Here is a 19,395-nt window from a genome sequence, read left to right as displayed (position 1 = left end):
TTCCTCCAGGAACCCCTTGCTACATTGGAATATTAAAATATTCCTCTAAGAACCCCTCAACTAACTAAAGGTGCAAATATGAACCCAGTGACTGCAATGGTTTCTAGAAGAACTCCAGGGTTCCTCAAGTCACCCGTAATTCTAAGAGTGTGTACAAGTGCAATACTTTTAGACAATAAGTAGTCAGCACAAGGCTTTGGCATGCTTTAACACTAGATGGTCCTTACACCTTATTCTGAGAAACATACTATAAACCGTAGTATGAAAATTCCCCGAGTCCTACTGTCAATCAGTGTATCAGGGGACAGTTTGGAAACAACGAGCTGCAGTAGCAAGACTGAGGGCACTTCTGTTATTTCAGAACCTGCATATCTGACTCCTGAGGTGCTTAGCTGACAAACTCCTGGGGAGACAGAGAGACAGGAGTGTATCCCCTGTGTGTGTGTGTGTGTGTGTGTGTGCGTGCGTGCAAGCATGTGAGTGTGTGGGTGCGTGTGTTATGTGTTTATGTGTGAGTGAATGTATCCCCTTCAGTTGTGCCTGTGGCTGTCACTGCAGGCTCCTGCTAATTAGCATGCCTTTCAGCAGCAGCAGCCACACTGAGTAAACCACTGCATGCCAACACCACCATAGAGACAAATACACCAAACACCAAAGCACATATTGCCAAGTCCCACAGTGTTACGCGGAATGGAACAGGGGAACCTAAGAGCAGACTCAGACGAGGAGACTGGGATAACGTAACCAAGGTATTTATTGAAACACAGGGTGAAGATGGAGTGCAGGTCAGGGGAAGCTCGGGTGGGTTGCTGGAAACCAGGTGCGGAGGCTGAGGCTGGAGCGAAAGGGGTTGAGACAGAGTAAGCAGGTCCGGAGGAGAATCCAGGACAGAGTAGCAGGATGACGAGACGTGGGACTGGAGACAGGGACCAGAGTCAGAGCGGGCAGTACTGTAGCGGAGAGGAAAACAGCATCAGGCAAGGAAAACAGGCACAACAGGATCTGCATAGTAACAAACGGCTAGAAACGTAGACTGATTGAGCAGAGATTACGGTCTGGCAGCCGGGAAGTGGCAGGGCTGAGTATTAGTTTAGTAGAGGTCTTGATTATGGAACAGATTGCAGCTGGTGGGGATCTGCTCTGACTCCAGCACACCTGTCTCCACCCACACAATCACACACACACACACACAGAGAGAGGGAAAGAGCACTGGGGAAGGCGGCAGGTCAAGTAGACACAGGAATAGCAGTAGAGGGCGTTGCAGGAGCAGGTGTGACACACAGTTTACATACAGAGATGTTGAGATACGTCTATGAAGCCCAGTCGTTGTCTTCAACGGGTGATTCTAAACAGAAGGCCCAACAGATTATTATTATTCTTTTTTTTATTTTATTTTTTTACAAATAATCCCTGCAACCAATCAGCCAGCACTTGAAGACAGAGATGACAATTTCCCAGCCTCAGCAGACCTCGTCTGTGTCCCAAATGGCACCCTACTATATTCCTTTTATAGTGCACTACTTTTGACTAGAGCCCTACGGGCCCAGCTCAAAAGTAGTGCACTACAAAGGGAATAGGCTGCCATTTGGGACTCTGGAAATCTGTTCTATAAAAGCGTCACTACCCAGCCCCCTGGAGCAGAGTAAAAAGTCATGGCTGAGCCACTGCACAACCATGGACAAGGGAAGGGGGGAAGAATGCGTCTGAGCTCCAGAGCCAGCGACATACAGCTGAGTATAGTAAAAGGAGGGAAATGCTGCAGTCTCTGATCTGAGAGTCCATGCCAGAGAGACAGAGGAGCCGTGTGTGAGCATGTGTCTGAATGTGCAGTCCCGTGCACATAGCCATGGCTCACAGCTCCAGAGAGGAATATTGGTACTCTCTCATTCAAGATGAGTTATTTATTAGACTAGCGGATGTGTAATCCATGGTCCTATTACAAACATTTGCCCAGTTTTGCATCTGTTGGTATACATTGGAATTTGTATAATTTCAAGGCAGAATGCAAAATATTTTTTGCAAACAGCATACTTATGACGCAGTAAGGTATTGTATAACCCCTCTTGTATGAAGCAGTAAAATAACTTTAGCAGACAGAAAATATTCTTTCCATTGGATTTATATATTTTAAATGAGAAACTGGTTTCATATTCTCAACTCTTTCATCCCCACTATTCAATATTGACTGTGAGAGGGATTTTTAGAAAATGTCATTTTGCACAAATCAACATTTCCTGAAGAAATAGGAAACCTAACCAAGGCCCAGCCACCAAATGTGTCAGATCATCACCTACGTATAGTCTGGAATACGAGAGGAAAGTCTAGTAGAAAAAATACCTAGTATCTAATAAAAATAATTCCACCGTGCCAATGCCATCACGGCTGGGCTGGCTGTGGAAAGGGCAGGGTCGGCCAGGACCAGACCCATGTGCGCGAGCACACACACACACACACACACACACACACACCCACACACACACACACACACGCAGCTCCAACACCGTCCAGATGCTCTAGTGTGTCAGTTTCCCCACCGCCTGACTGCCTCTTCTGATTTGCCAGACAACCCTGACTGCAGGGTAACTTCGCCCATTACATCTTTTACACGTTTCCCACCGAGGGAGAGGCTCTGCCAGGGACAAGGGCATGGGGTACAACTTCAAGGGGGGCGGGGGGGGACTAGATGTTTAGGTAACAAATGCACCATTTAACTGCAACAAATGTAAAGTGTGAGATTGTCATTGCTTTACAAACTATTGTTTTATGTTCCAGCAATGATGCAATTTAAAACATACATAGTAACTGTCAGTCACCTCTTTAATGGAAAAAAGGAACGTCTATTTTCCAATAAACTCCTCTTTCCATTACTCACATCATAGGCTGCATTCCAAATGGCACTCTATTCCCTATGTAGGCTCTGGTCAAAAGTAGTGCAACAGGGAATAGGGTGGCATTCAGAAAGTAGTGCAATGGGGAATAGGGAGCCATTTAGGATGCAACAACAGAGAGAGCTGAAAGAGACCCCCTTCTTCCCTATTCAGATTGGAGTCTATTTTAGAGTGAATGAAACAACCTTGACTGTAGCCTAGACCAGATGGTCTTTCACCATCAGCTTGTTCTACTACGTAACAGATTGTTGTTATGCCAGGTTTAGACTTTTACTGCTCTCGTACAAATGTGTCCAAAACAGACTACATGAGTATTGTGTGTGTTGCTAAACAGATCATTACGGCGCCGGTGATAACTTCTAAATTAGTACCCGGATCAGCCCTCAAGTTAAATAGTACAGTCATCTGTCATTTCAGGTAGACTCAACCATAGGCTCAAAGTATCTGAACGAAAACAAATACTATTTGAACCCAGGTCAGCACCAGTTGGTTCGAGGCCTAAAGTTCCCCTGGCTGTACTGTACTCAGAGTTTCTGTTTCTTCCTGCATTCACAGATTTCTTCTCCCTCTGGCAGTGGACCATGTGTGGAATAACCATGAATCACTGCCTGCCAGCAGTAATTTAGGAGAGGTAGTGTCTCCAAGTCTTTTTCCACCAGCTTTTATTGTATTTTCTGGTAATGAATAACATGTGTTTGCTGTACGGCAATCAGGTAACTTGAATGTAATATTTTTTGCAATGATGTTTAAGTAACGTTTTGTGTTGAGTCTTGTGAAAATCCATACAGCTAATTATGTTTTCCATTAGTCAACAAATATCTGTATCCCTAACATGGAATAAACTGTGTGTGTGTGCGCGTGTGTGTCTGCGTGTTTCCGAGTGCATGTGTGCGCATGTCTATGTGTGTGGTTGCATGTGTGTGCGTATCTGATCATGCATGTGCCTGCTGGCATGCCTGTCAGTGCATGATGAGTATGTGTACGTGGGCACGGAGCAGATTTCCTTCTTCCCACCTGAGTGTGTGTAATAGTCTCCCATGGTAAGTGATTAAGCTGTATTACAGGCCCAGGGCAAGGGCAGGACTGGAGTGAAGCCCGCAGAAGTGCATCTTAAGACAATGTACACTAGCAATAGGATGTGTGTAAATTGAGTTGAGACAGTACATGAAAAATAACTCAAGCTCTATAACAAAATGCCATTAAGATTTCAGCAGAACACTACTGAGTATTGAGAGCAATTGTCAAAGAGAGGGAATTACATAATTTATTTTACACTGCGTGTGATTCCCACTGATTCCCGCCCAAAAAAGACTCTCCTCAATCACCCTCATCGTGTTGGAAGCATTGACGATGAGGTCACAACCCAGCTAGTATATTCCAATCCAGCTATTCCAGAGTGTGAGCCTGAAGAAGAGTCGGTCTGAACACAGGTGCACTAATGTACAGTACTACTACGCCTGCACAATGTTAGGCTCCTCTCCAAACAAGAGAAGAAACATCCCGTGAGAAAAATGCTCTTGGCTTCGGTCCTCCTAAACAGTCCTTTCTGAGAAATTCCTGCTGAACACTGCTCATAGGGATTTAGGAATGGGCAGGCAGGGTTGGGGTGTAGCGTAGGATTTAGTGCACTTCAATGTGGTCCTCTGTACTCATTCGAAGAATCTGATTCATACAGTATCATGTGTGGCAGGGTTACGGGTAAAGTGGTTTCCTACCTTTCTGCTAACTTGACCAGTCAGTCCAGGGGGTCCTGAAGCACCACGGTCTCCCTATAAAGATAATAATGATTTATACAGTATATACTCTTCATTCTCAGGCTAATTGTAAAGTAGCGAATACATGTAAAACCAGTGATGTCATGGAACATGTCTGAATGCCAGCTAAAGACAGATAACACAGTAAGTCATATCGGACAATTGAAAGAATTGGGTTATCGCAAAGCGTGTTTCCATTTTCTCGAGTAACTCTCTATGACCGAAGTAAAATTCTCTGTAACAGATAACTTATTACATTATTGAATCATGACATTATCCGGTATTATTACTTTATCCGGTGTTACACTCTCCTTTTCAGAGAACGACACAGTGAAACACGAAACACAAGATGCTCACTCTTTCTCCTTTTGGTGCTCTGCCAGGTGAAAGGCCAGGGTCTCCTTTTCGTCCCTTGAACACACACACACACACACACACACACACACACACACACACATACACACACAGAGACAGAGAGAGCAAAAAACAAACGGTTTAGTTTAGACAGATTCCGCTGATTCCCATGACGTCTTAGTCTCCAAATAACGAACAGATGTAGATTTCTGAAATATTTAAAGAAGGTTCAGGATGGAAACCTCCCCTCAATAATATGAATTGCTGATACGTTTTGGTGCAAGCTGCTTCGGCCAAGCCCGGATGTTGATTTCTCCCTCATACTTAGACTTAAAGAGCCTACTCAATGTTATGAGTCAATGTTAGGTCTAAATATAATGGCTTTATTTACATGTTCTCTACCATGACATGCAGAACTCAGGCGCTAAAGTTGACATGAAAAGGCCTACGGTACTCACTGCTGGTCAACGTTAGTGATCCGGTACACGCACGCAATAGCTTGACGTAATGGTGCATTTACACATTCTCTGCTGAGCTATGCTGTTTAATCACACGAAAAGTGGAAACATTACCGTACATGCTTGCATGCAGTGTAAGGGAGGGAATGGGTTCGCACACAATAGTAGCAGTTGTATTTACACAAGACAGAGTCCATTAATATTTACGTTTACAGCAAAGCCTCTGAAAAGCCATTGGGAGTGACCAGGCACATTCCTTGTCCTTTTCAGGCAGCAGTGGGATGTGGTCTGACTGCTGCTGTACTTCAGGGAACTGGGAAGGGCTTACTTTTAAATCTTACTACTGTACCATGAAGACGTTGGACGCTATTCATCTATGGCCTCAATCACATATAAAGTCAGGACCCTTGTAGGGGCCCTCGTGATGACCTTTCATTTATAAGTAGGGCCCAGAGTTTTTACTGGTCAAGTCAGGTGGAAAGGAAAACAACCTTCAACACATGTTAATGGAGCCATTCAAGGATTAACACAGAAACATTTGCAACCAGCTGTAAAATCTGTGTTTGTTCAAAGGAATTGGATCAAAAGGAAAATGATTTTTACAGACACTGGGCTTCTGAACAAACACTGTATGTGAGTAACTTTTATGAATGCTCTCCGGCAGTTAACGACTTTCTCCTGTGTGCCTACAATAAAAAAAAAGTTGGGGAGCGATTTTACATCTCCACCTCTGAATGCACCAGGCCTATTTCAGCAGGTACTCCAGGTAACAGTCCTGTTGGTTCTAAAACTGTGAAAAGGCTTAAACGGACACAAAATAATACAATTATTCCACAAGGTCATTGATGGTGGAAATATAAGCTTCTCCATTATCACCTTCATTGCACCATTAAATTATACATTTTCATATGAGCCCCAACTTGGCATGAAAACCGGCACGTGTCCCAAACAGCACTCTATTATCCTTGTAGTGCACTACTTTTGACCAGAGCCCTGTGAGCCCTGGTCAAAAGTCGTGCACTATGTATAGGCAATAGGGTGCCATTTGGGACACAGCCAAGGTCTTTCTTTAAATGTCCCCCAGACCAGCCTCACCTGGACACGAATGGGGAAAGGAGGTTGTAACTGGTGCCAACATCTACACTCGGGAACAATGTAGGATTTCACTGTCCATCACTCTCTTTTATCGGAGAAAGGAAATTTAAAACAAGTGAAGCAGTTTATTTACACTTGAGGACCCACTGTAAATAAAAAAATAAGTTGTTTAATTGTTTGTCTTAAACTCTACAAAAGTCAGCTTTCTCCCTCTCACTGTCTATATCAGAAGTGTCACGGGCACAGTTCTAAGAGGACAAGACCACATACTGGGCAATTGCACTGGGGTTGTGTCAAAAGGGACAGGGGTTGCACACAAATGAGCTTTTTCCATCTCAATTGACAGTAGGTCAAAGTGAGATGGACTACCTTTGGTGACGCGCCAGCTCAACTACTACTCGCTATATCCTCTCTCTCTCTCTCTCTCTCTCTCTCTCTCTCTCTCTCTCTCTCTCTCTCTCTCTCTCTCGCAAATCAATTTAAATTCAATTCAATATTGACATGATGTAACAATGTACATCTCCCTCTCCCCCTCTCTCTCTCTGCATCTCTCTTTCTCTATGTTCTTCTCGCTCTTACACTTTCTCTAACTGTCTTTCTGTCTCTCTGTGTCGCTCTCTCTCCTTCTCCCTCGCTTTCTCTTCTTCCATTCTAACACATAAATAAGCATTATGGTGGTATGAACATGGGCTCCAGTCAAAGGCTGGTATTGATTACTTTTTACTATTGTGAACATGGAGTGGAAAAAATACCAGTTGAAATTGAATGTGCCCATAAGGATTAAGTATGGAACAATAACATGAAAATGTTTCCATTCTAGTTTAGTAACTTATTACTTGTGAATTCATAAAAGACGCAGTCAACAGTCTTGCAGTTATCCATCCATCAATGATTCAGAGAGTGTGGAACAGTAGGCTATGTTTTATGACTGATCTGGGTGTACATGTAGTGAATTTTAACAATATATACACTATCTATACATTAACTATACATTAGCTATACATGCCAGGGACATTCAAAGATGTCATTCAAGTACAGTAACCTCCGAATGTATTTGCACCCTTGATAAAAATGAGCAAACAATATTATAAATCTGGTTGCTTGGATCCTGGATGCTGCTTGGACGAGGTGCGTTCCAAGCCGTGCAGTATTGGCCATCACAGACACACCTACAGTTTGTCTGCTAACAGTTCCATCTGAAAATTATCACTGTGCCTCCATAAGAATATCATGTTCATGTTGCTGTCCAAAGAGTCTCTTGTATTTATCTCAACTTGCACATTATTTACCCTTGCTTCAAGCCTAGCATTTAGTTTGGTACAGCCAGGGTTAATATACTGTATGCCTCGCTGTCTGCCTGTCTGACCTCGGAAACAATGTTTCACTTTTGAACTTCAATCTCTGTAGTACCACAGATAGAATGAACATTGCCCAGACAAGACAACCTTTTCTGAGAAAGTCGAAATCACACATCAACGTCATTATCTTGGACATATCCAAGTAAATGCCAATAGAAAGAAAATCTCAAACAAACAGAAATCCAGCTAGTGTACGGTCATTCCAGGTTCAATGTATGACGTGACTGAGTTAGCTGAAGTTGGCTAGCGCAAGTGATAAGAACTTTACCCAGCCTGCATCGCAACTGTTTTGTATAGAACGGACGACCAGTCCAAAGATTTTTATTACTAAACCTAATTGTTCTATCTGTGACCAGTCCTTTTGCATAGCACCTACAGTTGAAGTCGGAAGTTTACATACACTAAGGTTGGAGTCACATCTACTTTTGTGCAAAACACAAGTCATTTTTCCAAACAATTGTTTACAGACAGTTTATTTAACTTATAATTCACTGTATCACAATTCCAGTGGGTCAGCAGTTTACATACACTAATTTGACTGTGCCTTTAAACAGCTTGGAAAATTCCATAAAATGATGTCATGGCTTTAGAAGCTTCTGATATGCTAATTGATATAATTTGAGTCAATTGGAGGTGTACCTGTGGATGAATTTCAAGGCCTACCTTCAAACTCAGTTCCTCTTTGCTTGACATCATGGGAAAAACCAAAGAAATCAGCCAAGACCTCAGAAAACAAATTGTAGCCCTCCACAAGTCTGGTTCATCCCTGGGAGCAATTTCCAAATGCCTGAAGGTACTACGTTCATCTGTACAAACAATAGTACGTAAGCATAAACACCGTGGGACCACGCAGCTGTCATACCGCTCAGGAAGGAGACGTGATATGTCTCCTAGAGATGAACGTACTTTGGTGCAAATCTATCCCAGAACAACAGCAAAGGACCTTGTGAAGATGCTGGAGGAAACAGGTACCAATGTATCTATATCCACAGTAAAACGAGTCCTACATCGACATAACCTGAAAAGCCACTCAGCAAGGAAGAAGCCACTGCTCCAAAACTGCCATAAAAAAGCCAGACTACGGTTTGCAACTGGACATGGGGACCAATATCGTACTTTTTGTAGAAATGTCCTCTGGTCCGATGAAACAAAAATAGAACTGTTTGGCCATAATGAACATCGTTATGTTAGGAGGAAAAAGGTGGGGGCCTGCAAGCCGAAGAACACCATCCCAACCATGAAGCACAGGGGTGGCAGCATCATGTTGTGGGGGTGCTTTGCTGCAGGAGGGACTGGTGCACTTCACAAAATAGATGGCATCATGAGGGAGGAAAAGGATGTGGATATATTGAAGCAACATCTCAAGACTTCAGTGAAAGCTTGGTGGCAAATCGGTCTTCCAAATGGACAATGACCCCAAGCATACTTCCAAAGTTGTGGCAAAATGGCTTAAGGACAACAAAGTCAAGGTATTGGAGTGGCCATCACAAAGCCCTGACCTCAATCCTATAGAAAATGTGTGGGCAGAACTGAAAAAGTGTGTGCGAGCAAGGCCTACAAACCTGACTCAGTTACATCAGCTCTGTCAGGAGGAATGGGCCAAAATTTGACCAACTTATTGTGGGAAGCTTGTGGAATGCTACCCGAAATGTTTGACCCAAGTTAAACAATTTAAAGGCAATGCTATCAAATACTAATTGAGTGTATGTAAACCTCTGACCCACTGGGAATGTGATGAAAAGACATGGTATTTTTTACTAGGATTAAATGTCAGGAATCGTGAAAAACCGAGTTTAAATGTATTTGGCTAGGGTGTATGCAATCTTCCGAATTCAACTGTATGCAAAAAATAATTATTGACTGGTTTGCGTCTGTAGCAACATGACCAACCAGATTTTTGTCCGCACTATATCTTCTAGTGGAAAATTGAAATTGTGTGAAATTACTTATTAAAATAAACACTTTATGAAAATATGTAATAGAGCACTGCCTCACGTGCCTTATTGCTTAAATACAAATGCTGAGCTATATTGTATGCTCCCCAAAAATTGTAATATCTTCTTTTATACTATACAATTGCTAAGAGAAAGACATTTTGCAATGGGAGGGTGCCGGATAATCATTTTGACCATCTTAATAAAAACATTTTTTATATATATATATTACCTGTTAAACAAAATATTTTACTCCTCGCATATGTATTATTATAAAATAATATAATTTCCCCATTTATTTTAGCATACAATATAGCTCACTATTTGTATTATTTATTTTATACAGGTTTTTTTGCTCATCATTATCAAGGGTGCCAATTGTTTTGGAGGCTGTACATTACCAAGCACTCCAGACAATTTTAGAGCATGGTGAGAACCTGAAAGAGAGAAGCTATTCATTCTCACCCATACACTGTCACTTATATCAGTCTCTATATTGTCCCTCTAATATTGGCCCAATCTAATAAATACATACCTTGAGTCCAGGGGGTCCCGGGCGACCAGGGTTTCCATGGGGACCAGGAGGACCCTGCAAAACAAGAAGACGCAATGTTGAGGAAAATTAAGATTAAGGAGAAAACGGGTTCATCAACCACACATTTGTTTCAAAGGAGTCACTGGAATCCCTATCTGAGTAATGTTACCGCGTGTGGAGTTTCCACTCTCTGGTCAGAGCTGAGCTCTTTCTCTCTCTCTGTGTGTGTTTCTGTAGGTGCTCTGTGGGCCATATGCCAATGCCTGTCTGTCTTTTTGTATTTCTGTCTGTCTGTCTGACTGTTTCTCTGCCTGCCTGCCTGTCTGAGTTATGACATATGGATGTGATTTTCCTCATCACTTTTCCAACAGCATCCCAGAGACTCACAGAGACGAGTGAAGGCAAGGCCAGTCACCCATTCCTATAGTCACAGTGGATACTCTGTCTCTCTTACAGAAGTTGTACCACAAACTGTGGGTACATGTATACTCCTTTTGGACCAGGCCTGCCAAATGTTTTAGCAGGGGACAAACTAAATATAACAACCAGATATAAATCCACCGGTGATTAATGGTAGGATAAGTCCTTTTGGGGAAACAGAACATAAATTCCAAACCAACCAAGTCGGGCCCATTCAACAGGGACAGGGATCGATAAGACTAGGGCTGTGCGGTGAACGTATTACCACCACACGAGTCATTAAGGAAATCAAATTCACAGTAATTAGGCTTCTCCAAGCTCTGATGCTGGTGAGCTCATGTTGCGCAACATTTCAATAGGCTATACAATTGCATGAGAAAACAGAGTAATGGCCTCTAATAGGAGGATCAGCTTTCTATAGGCTAGGCCTACTATATTTATTACTCAACTTTCCTAATATTAAGAACATTGCTTATTTACAACAGGAGTATAGCCTACCTGGCTGGCATGAAGATAACCCATGGTGGAAAGCGACCTCCATTCGCTATTTAAGTGCATTGATGACATGTATTTTTTTTCCTGCTGACCCTGATAATAATGGTCCATATCAAATCAAAACAAATTATAAGACATATATTATTTAGTGTATGTAAAGACAAGATGAAACGAAGAATAGTCTTATGGGTGACAATATTAGCCTATCACTTGTGAATTATATATTATCACTTGAGAATGATGCCGAGCATAAGAAACAATGCCTTTTTTGGGACTTTTTCAATCATAGTTGTACCCTTAATGTAGCCTAGCCCATAGGCTAGGCTATATGTTTCATAAGGTTTGTATCACAACTAAAGTGGCCAAATAACTTCTTAAAATGAATCACATTAGTACGCTTTACAAGGGGTGTGTAGCCTAACTGGCATACATAAGCAGCATGTGAGTTTAAATTTTGGGGAAGATAATTTTCAATATAAAAAGGCACCTTTATAATAAAAGCATTACATTTAGATTTAGAGCATTAAAGAAATTGAATAATTTATCTGAGCAAACCAGAAACCTTTCAATATATACATTCAAACAATACTTTAGAGCCATTTAAATATAATACAATGGAAGGTTGCGGGACTATGGAAAATGAAGGAATCAATCTATCTTTTTACACTGTTAAGAGTATTTATCTGGTCATTATGTCAGTGTATTATGTCTGTTCGTAACAGTGTGTTATATGAGAAAATGTGATCGTATTATAAATTGTATTTTAATGTTTAAGGACTCTTGGAAGATTAGTCCAAATGAGGACTATGCATAATTGCATTTGCGGTCCCTTTTGATAACTGTATTTTCTGCTAATGGAACATTTGCGCTCATAGCCTACTGCCATGTGCCCTTTGCTGTGCTTATAACGTGAAGAAATAGCCTAATAGTTGATCAATATTTTAAGCTAAACGTTCTGATCTGTTGAGTCACCCACATTGTGTAAAAAAGTTTTTGGGATGCTAGTGATTGTATTAATTTGGGATCTATCGCATCGCACAACTGTCCCAAACTATGTTCGGAATATTTTTTCTCTCACAGAGAATAGAATAGGTTGACCTTTCTACTATGTGGGATTGCAGATTGACATAGGCTAGTGCTTTTCATGTTCGTTCGGCCTACTCATATTGTTTTGTGATGAAAAGTAAACATGGACAGTTTTTCCAATATTTTCAACATGCACCTCGAATTGGATAAGGACGCGCGCAGTTGCATCCCGATTGTGTGTGTCTTCACTTTTAGCCTGTGAGAAAGACCCATGCAGCACTCAGGGAGAAGAAAAGGGTATTCCGCCGTGATATTCTTGGCATTATGAAGGGGTTGTCAATTTACTGACGTTGTGTGTACAGCCTGCGCAAAAACAACAAAGCAGAGCTCAAGCAACTATTTCAAATCATCATTAGAGTCACATCATGCAGCCTTACAATGTCTTAACATGTAGCCCAACGTTTGTAGAACAACTAAAGTTACATTAATAACTCTAAATTAAGCCTTTACGAAGACCTATTTCTTTGTTAACTGCTCAACACAGAATAGCCACATGTGTGCACTCCCTCAAATCATTTGTAGAAAAGATCCTTTCTATTTTATTCAGCTTTGTTCAATTTTATTCTTCATACTATAAAATAACGCCACGGAATTCGAAGCAAATCTTGTCTGCTAAATGAACTAGTGAAGCCCACTGCCATTTGGCATAGCCACATCAGGACCTAACATAAGGACAACTCAGAGTATGCTATTCTGTTCTTCTGAAGTAAGACTACATTTTCTTCATGTCATGCTTTTTTAGACCTGTCTAAAATAAATCATGAATTTATTGGGAAGGTGTAGGCTATATTGCATGGATTTATTATACTTTTTAAAATGTTCCAAAGGTATGCATCAGTTGATTGTGTGGAAGCCAGGAGATGCTAAATGTGTTTATGTTAATTACTGTTAATTACCGTGAGACTGACAGTTATTTGCTTGACAATCACCCGCTGACAACATTTTGACCGCCACAGCCCTAGATAGGACCCTTTGGAAAATAGCATAGTGAAGTTGTCTTGTGAGTAGCCTGATTAAAAAAAGTCTATATTCAATTATGTTGGAGAGAGATGAACTGCTGAGTTTAGACAGCGTTGGACGTGCTGGGGTTATGTCCATCACAAACACCTCTGGTGACAGGGAGGATGACAGTTGAAGTTGAAAAGAAATGAGCTAAAAGCATTCTTGAACACAAAACCCGCTGACTCCCCAGGTTTCCTTTGTGGAGGAGAGAAGAGACAGGGGGAATTCATTTCAACCACATCCAGAGGACGAGGAGAGACAGAGGAGAGACTGACGAGGGACTGACAAAAGACCAAAAAAAAGACGGTGGAGAGACAGGGGATGGCCAAGTGCAAGTGTGTGGTTTAGTAATCCCGCCTGTCTCTGTTATTATCTATGCTTTATTATCAGCCTACAGAAAAGGCAGCAGCTCACTCTCACCTCCACATGCTGCCCTGTCCCCTTAGCCCCAGGCCCAGCACAATAGCTGCACACAGCACACTGGCTGGACATATGGAGACACTTACCAGAAGCTCATCTACAGATTTTCTCTATTCAACCATTCAGTGCATCTCACTGGATTTGCATTAGCTTGACATTATTAAAACATATGGAAATCATCATCTCCAAATACAAAGAGAGGAAAGAAAAGAGAGAGAGAGAGAGAGATACAGAGAGATACAGAGAGATACAGAGAGATACAGAGAGAGCGAGAAGATAGAGAGACAGAATGGTGGAGAGACAATATCGTTAGAAGTAGACACACATGCAGAAAGTAACAGGTTAGTTTACACATGGTGCAAGTAATCGGAAGGTAGAGATATGTGGAGACACCTGACTCTCTCACCCTGGCCTGGGCCTGACCAGGTTTACAATGTGGACCAACGATTCTTACAGGGGTGACGCGTAGAGTGTTATATTCTTCAATCATAATAATACTTTACTAATAATCATTTTATTTTAAGTGCTTTTCAAGACACCCAAAGTCACTTTAAATACACAAGAAAATGAGCAGGATAAAAAGCAATAAAATCACACATTAAAATAAGGAAGTACAGTGCATTCGGAAAGTATTCAGACTCCTTGACTTTTCCCACATTTTGTTACATTCCAGCCTTATTCTAAAATGTATTAAATTGTTTGTTTTTCTGTGCCTGGACACAATACTGTCTCGGAGCTCTACGGACAATTCCTTCGATCTCATGGCTTGGTTCTTGCTCTGACATGTACTGTCAACTGTAGGACCTTACAGTATATAGACAGGTGTGTGCCTTTCCAAATCAAGCGATTGAATTTACCACAGGTGGACTCCAATCAAGTTGTAAAAACATCTCAAGGATGATCAATGGAAACAGAATGCACCTGAGCTCAATTTCGAGTCTCATAGCAAATGGTCTGAATACTGAATACTTATGTAAATAAGGTATTTCTGTTTTTGTTTCATTTTTTTTTAACCTGTTTTCACTTTGTCATTATGGGGTATTGTGTGTAGATTGATGAAGAAAATGTATTATTTAATACATTTTAGAATAATAATAACATTCTGAATGCACTGCATATTCAAAGTACACTAAACATTAGACATTAGGACAGAATAAAAAATTGAGAACACTAAACAAGGCTAACCAGGGAAGTGAATTAGACAGAGAGTAAAAGCTAAGACAACAGATAATCAGGTAAGCCTGTATGGAGAGGTGTGTCTTTAGTGTGGACTTGCGTATCGATTGTGAGGTTCTGACAAGGAGAGAGGGGGAGTTCCAGAGTTGGGAGACTGCACCGCTAAAAGCAGTTTTACAGCCCATTAATACAGAACAGACATTCTAACACGCTCGGAGGCCAAACGGATCGGAGAGAAACATGACGCCTGGAGCCAGATGACTTGAAGTCAGATAACAGACTTCTCAACGCTCGATTGTGCTCTACAACACAAGGGTTTAGAAATAAAAGGGGAGAGTATGTAGATCACATGAAATGACATCAAGGAAGTAACATAATGAAACTGTTAAATACAGTTAACTTAATATTGCAGTGGTAGGTTTTTCCTGGAAGAAAATGTGTGTGTACTGTATGAACAATACCCCAAATGTTATAAACAGTGAATGGAATGCCAGTACAGTGCCGAACGGCACTACGATCGACCTGCATCAGCATTCTGTCAGAACCCACTGATAGGCAGCTCCCCTTGGAAAGAACAGCAATGTCCTGATTTGGACCCAGGAACAATCATTTTGACATCCTCTTCAGTGGCACTACCAGGCTTCACTACACTCAGTTTCACTTTCCTTTCTACAGTCTTTTCTTCATGACACAGTGAGCGTAATAATTAAATTAGCAATCATGCTAATGCCCTTCTCTCACTCCATTCAAGGCCTACTTCAGCTACTGCACTGCTAGCTACTGAACTACACAATATACCACCTTCACACTGCCCCTGCTGTCTGCACTGCACTGAGGGTCAGTTCCCTACCACAAAGCCTCCTTTGACTGCAGCCAAGGCACCAGGCCTTTCCCTATAGGGCTGGGTGATATCGTCCTCAGGCAGGGCTTTCTTTGAGCGCTAGCCGGCTAGCCGCCTGCAGGCTTGACGACTGGGCTGAGGAACGCAGGTGTGATGCTATCACGTGTCTGAAGAGGAAGAGGTGGAGGAGGTAGTGGTGGAGGTGGTGAGACTGTCTACCCACAGTCAGACATGACACCTCTCTGTCAAGAAGAGATAGCGCTTAGCGAGCTAGCAAGCTAGTGACTTTGCTCACGTTTACACAGCACCGACCGCCACCAACGCTACTACAGAAGCTGAGCTGTGAAGATAAATGGGGGATAGTTATACGTCTAGACAGCTCACGTGTGCTCTCTCCCTGTGTGTTGAGCGACGGTTGCTAGATTACATATCACGTCACTGTGTCAAAGGTGAAAGGTCAAATGAGGTCAAGGGCTTCTAAACGCTTAGGTTTCACTACTTGCTTCAGTCCTGTGAAAATCGTTTTCATTATTAGTATCCACCTTCCAGAGCAATCAAGGACAGTTTCAGAAAGTTTACGAGGGTCATGGAAAATAAGCAGTGTCTTACTGCAATGCCATTGCACTATTTAAACAATGTATCATGTCTTTGTCCAGATTAGAAGCATCAAAGTGGTTCCTTTGTGTTTCTGTTTGCTGAGCCAAAGAGAAGAGATATCCAGATCCACTTGACAGGCAGGCAGAAACTCAACCACTTACTTTCGCCATCATACAGTCTTGGGGGCGAATGTTAACTTTCACTTAAGTCACATTGACATCAATGCATGACTAAGTGAACATTTGAGGATTCGACCGCCCCATATAGTATAAGATATTGCACCGCCAAATCACTCAAGAATCAATCATTCCATAGTGAATTGGAGTGAGTGGTCTCAGGCTCTTGATCATGAATGAACTGTATGGAGGTAGTGTACTGGAGGGAGGTGGTAGTGAGCACTAGGTTAGCTCTTAAATGAATTTAATGAGATGGGAACAAAGCCCTCTTTCTTCAGTTAAAGTGATTGGGTTCCCACAGCCTACCCCTCTGAGGCCTTGTCCCAGCCCCCAGCCCAGAGACACAGGGCAGGCATAGTAGCAGTCTCACAGAGTAGGCAGGTACTGTAGCTCCTGCACACGCACATACAGTACAACCTAGCCAGAGGGCATCTGTCTCTTTCTTAACTCACTTCCTGTACTCCATCCTTGACATCTATTTATCCCAAACACAGAAGATACAGTATCTTGTTTTTCTAAAATAGAAAATCCCTGACAAGCCAAATAAGAGAAGAGCTGATGCTTGATCTTGCATATTAACTCTTGATCCACTGATCCACTAGTTTCATGTGATACTGATATAACTCTGCTGGGGGTGGATTTAATCCTGCTTAAAGTCTATACTGAGCATCTATTTTAATATGACATGGCTTTGATGGGTTAACATGGGTTAGATTGAAAGTTCAACAGCTACAGAGAAAATGATTACCCCATTAGGTCACAGAGAGTCTAACCCCAACAACAACAACTGTCAGAAAGACAAAACATCAACACGTTTTTTTTGTTCATAATAACAAGCAAACTCCTATACTGTTTTCAAACGCAGTCCACGATTGAAAATAGGTCCCCAAGTGGAGAAGACTGGCAATAGTGAAGGATTCGATGTACAGCACCAACACACTGAAGATATGTACCTAACATAGTAGACGTACCTAACATAGAAGCGAAGTGAAAATGAAGCACTAGCACTGTATAAATACCTGATAGTATGGTATTTCCGTACTAATCCAGAGATCTTTATCTCAGTTTTGCATAACGTACTCATTCTTTAACTGAATTGCTCCTATATTCCCCATACATTGAAGACCTTATGCGATGAACTCAATGACTAGGTTTCACTCACTCATTTGGCTTAGGCACCATTGACTATCATAGTGTTACAGCTATTTCTTGTTCTCCAGCTTTAGAGGCATACTTTGGCAGCAGACAAACAGTGTGATCAGAGCCAATGGAAACTAAACCTAGGATGATTTATGCTCCATAATCCAAAGATGTTATTGAGTACTTAATCATAATGCTCAAAAAGCCTGTCTGTTTCAAGTCACAATTAATCAAATTAAATCAAATAAAATGTTATTTGTCACATGCGCCGAATACAACAGGTGAAATGCTTACTTACAAGCTCTAACCAACAATAAAAATACCTTAAAAAAATATGAATAAGAAATAAATGTAACAAATAATTAAAGAGCAGCAGTAAAATAACAATAGCAAGGCATTATACAGCGGAAACTGGCACAGAGTGAATGTGCTGGGGAACCGGTTAGTCAATATGTAAATGCAGGTAGAGTTATTAAAGTGAATATGCAAAGAGGGGAGGGGGGCAATGCAAATAGTCTGGGTAGCCATTTGATTAGATGTTTAGGAGTCTTATGGCTTGGGTGTAGGAGCTGTTTAGACTTGGCGCTCCGGTACCACTTGCCACGCAGTAGCAGAGAGAGCAGCCTGTGAGCAGGGTGGCTGGAGTCTTTGACAATTTTTAAGGCCTTCCAAGTGACACTGCCTAGGATAGAGGTCTTGGATGGCAAGAAGCTTGGCCCCAGAGATGTAATGGGCCGTTCGCACTACCCTCTGTGGTGCCTTGCGGTCGAAGGCCAAGCAGTTGCCATACTAGGCAGTGATGCAACCATGCTCTCAATGGTGCAGCTGTAGAGCCTTTTGAGGATCTGAGGACCAATGCCAAATCTTTTCACTCTCCCAAGGGGGAATAGGTTTGTCGTAACCCCTTCACAACTGTCTTGGTGTGCATGGACTATGTTAGTTTGTTGGTGATGTGGACACCAAGGAACTTGAAGCTCTCAACCTTCTCCAGTACAGCCCCGTAGATGAGAATGGGGGCGTGCTCGGTCCTCCTTTTCCTGAAGTCCACGATCATCTCCTTTGTCTTGATCACATTGAGGGAGAGGTTGTTGTCCTGGCACCACACGGCCAGGTCTCTGACCTGCTCCCTATATGCTGTCTCGTCGTTGTCAGTGATCAGGCCTACCACTGTTGTGTCATCAGCAAATTTAATGATGGTGTTGGAGCTGTGCCTGGCCATGCAGTCAAAAGTGACCAGGGAGTACAGGAGGGGACTGAGCACGCACCCCTGAGGGGCTCTGGTGTTGAGGATCAGCATGGCGGATGTGTTGTTACTTACCCTTACCACCTGGAGGTGGCCCATCAGGAAGTCCAGGATCCAGTTGCAGAGGGAGGTGTTTAGTCTCAGGGTCCTTAGCTTAGTGATGAGCTTTGAGGGCGCTATGGTTTTGAACGCTGAGCTGTAGTCAATGAATAGCATTCTCACATAGGTGTTCCTTTTGTCCAGGTGGGAAAGGGCAGTGTGGAGTGCAATAGAGATTGCATCATCTGTGGATCTGTTAGGGCGGTATGCAAATTGGAGTGGGTCTAGGGTTTCTGGATTAATGGTGTTGATGTGAGCCATGACCAGCCTCAAAGCACTTCATGGCTACAGACGTGAGTGCTACGGGTCGGTAGTCATTTTGGC

General features: G+C 42.2%; 1 protein-coding gene across 5 annotated transcripts in view; it reads right to left on the bottom strand.

The window, feature by feature from the left end:
* The window catches only part of col27a1b (collagen, type XXVII, alpha 1b), a 141,049-nt gene that overhangs the window by 86,668 nt on the left and 34,986 nt on the right, over positions 1–19,395 (bottom strand). For 4 of the 5 annotated variants that reach the window (XR_016496680.1, XR_016496681.1, XR_016496682.1 and 1 more), the window contains exons 5-7: positions 10,377–10,430; positions 5,000–5,053; positions 4,604–4,657 (exon numbers count right to left, since the gene is read on the bottom strand). Coding sequence is in view for 1 of the 5 variants with exons in the window: in XM_021606572.3 (XP_021462247.3) it covers positions 4,604–4,657; positions 5,000–5,053; positions 10,377–10,430 (162 nt within the window). In the remaining 4 variants the exon portion in view is untranslated. Of the gene's footprint in view, positions 1–4,603; positions 4,658–4,999; positions 5,054–10,376; positions 10,431–19,395 lie in introns of those variants that run through there. The other variant, XM_090237968.1, reaches the window with a different exon arrangement.

This window comes from Oncorhynchus mykiss, chromosome 6 (genome assembly GCF_057628025.1).
Source record: "Oncorhynchus mykiss isolate SJ-2025 chromosome 6, ASM5762802v1, whole genome shotgun sequence".
Lineage (NCBI taxonomy): Eukaryota > Metazoa > Chordata > Actinopteri > Salmoniformes > Salmonidae > Oncorhynchus > Oncorhynchus mykiss.
This window is presented reverse-complemented; position numbering and strand designations above follow the sequence as displayed.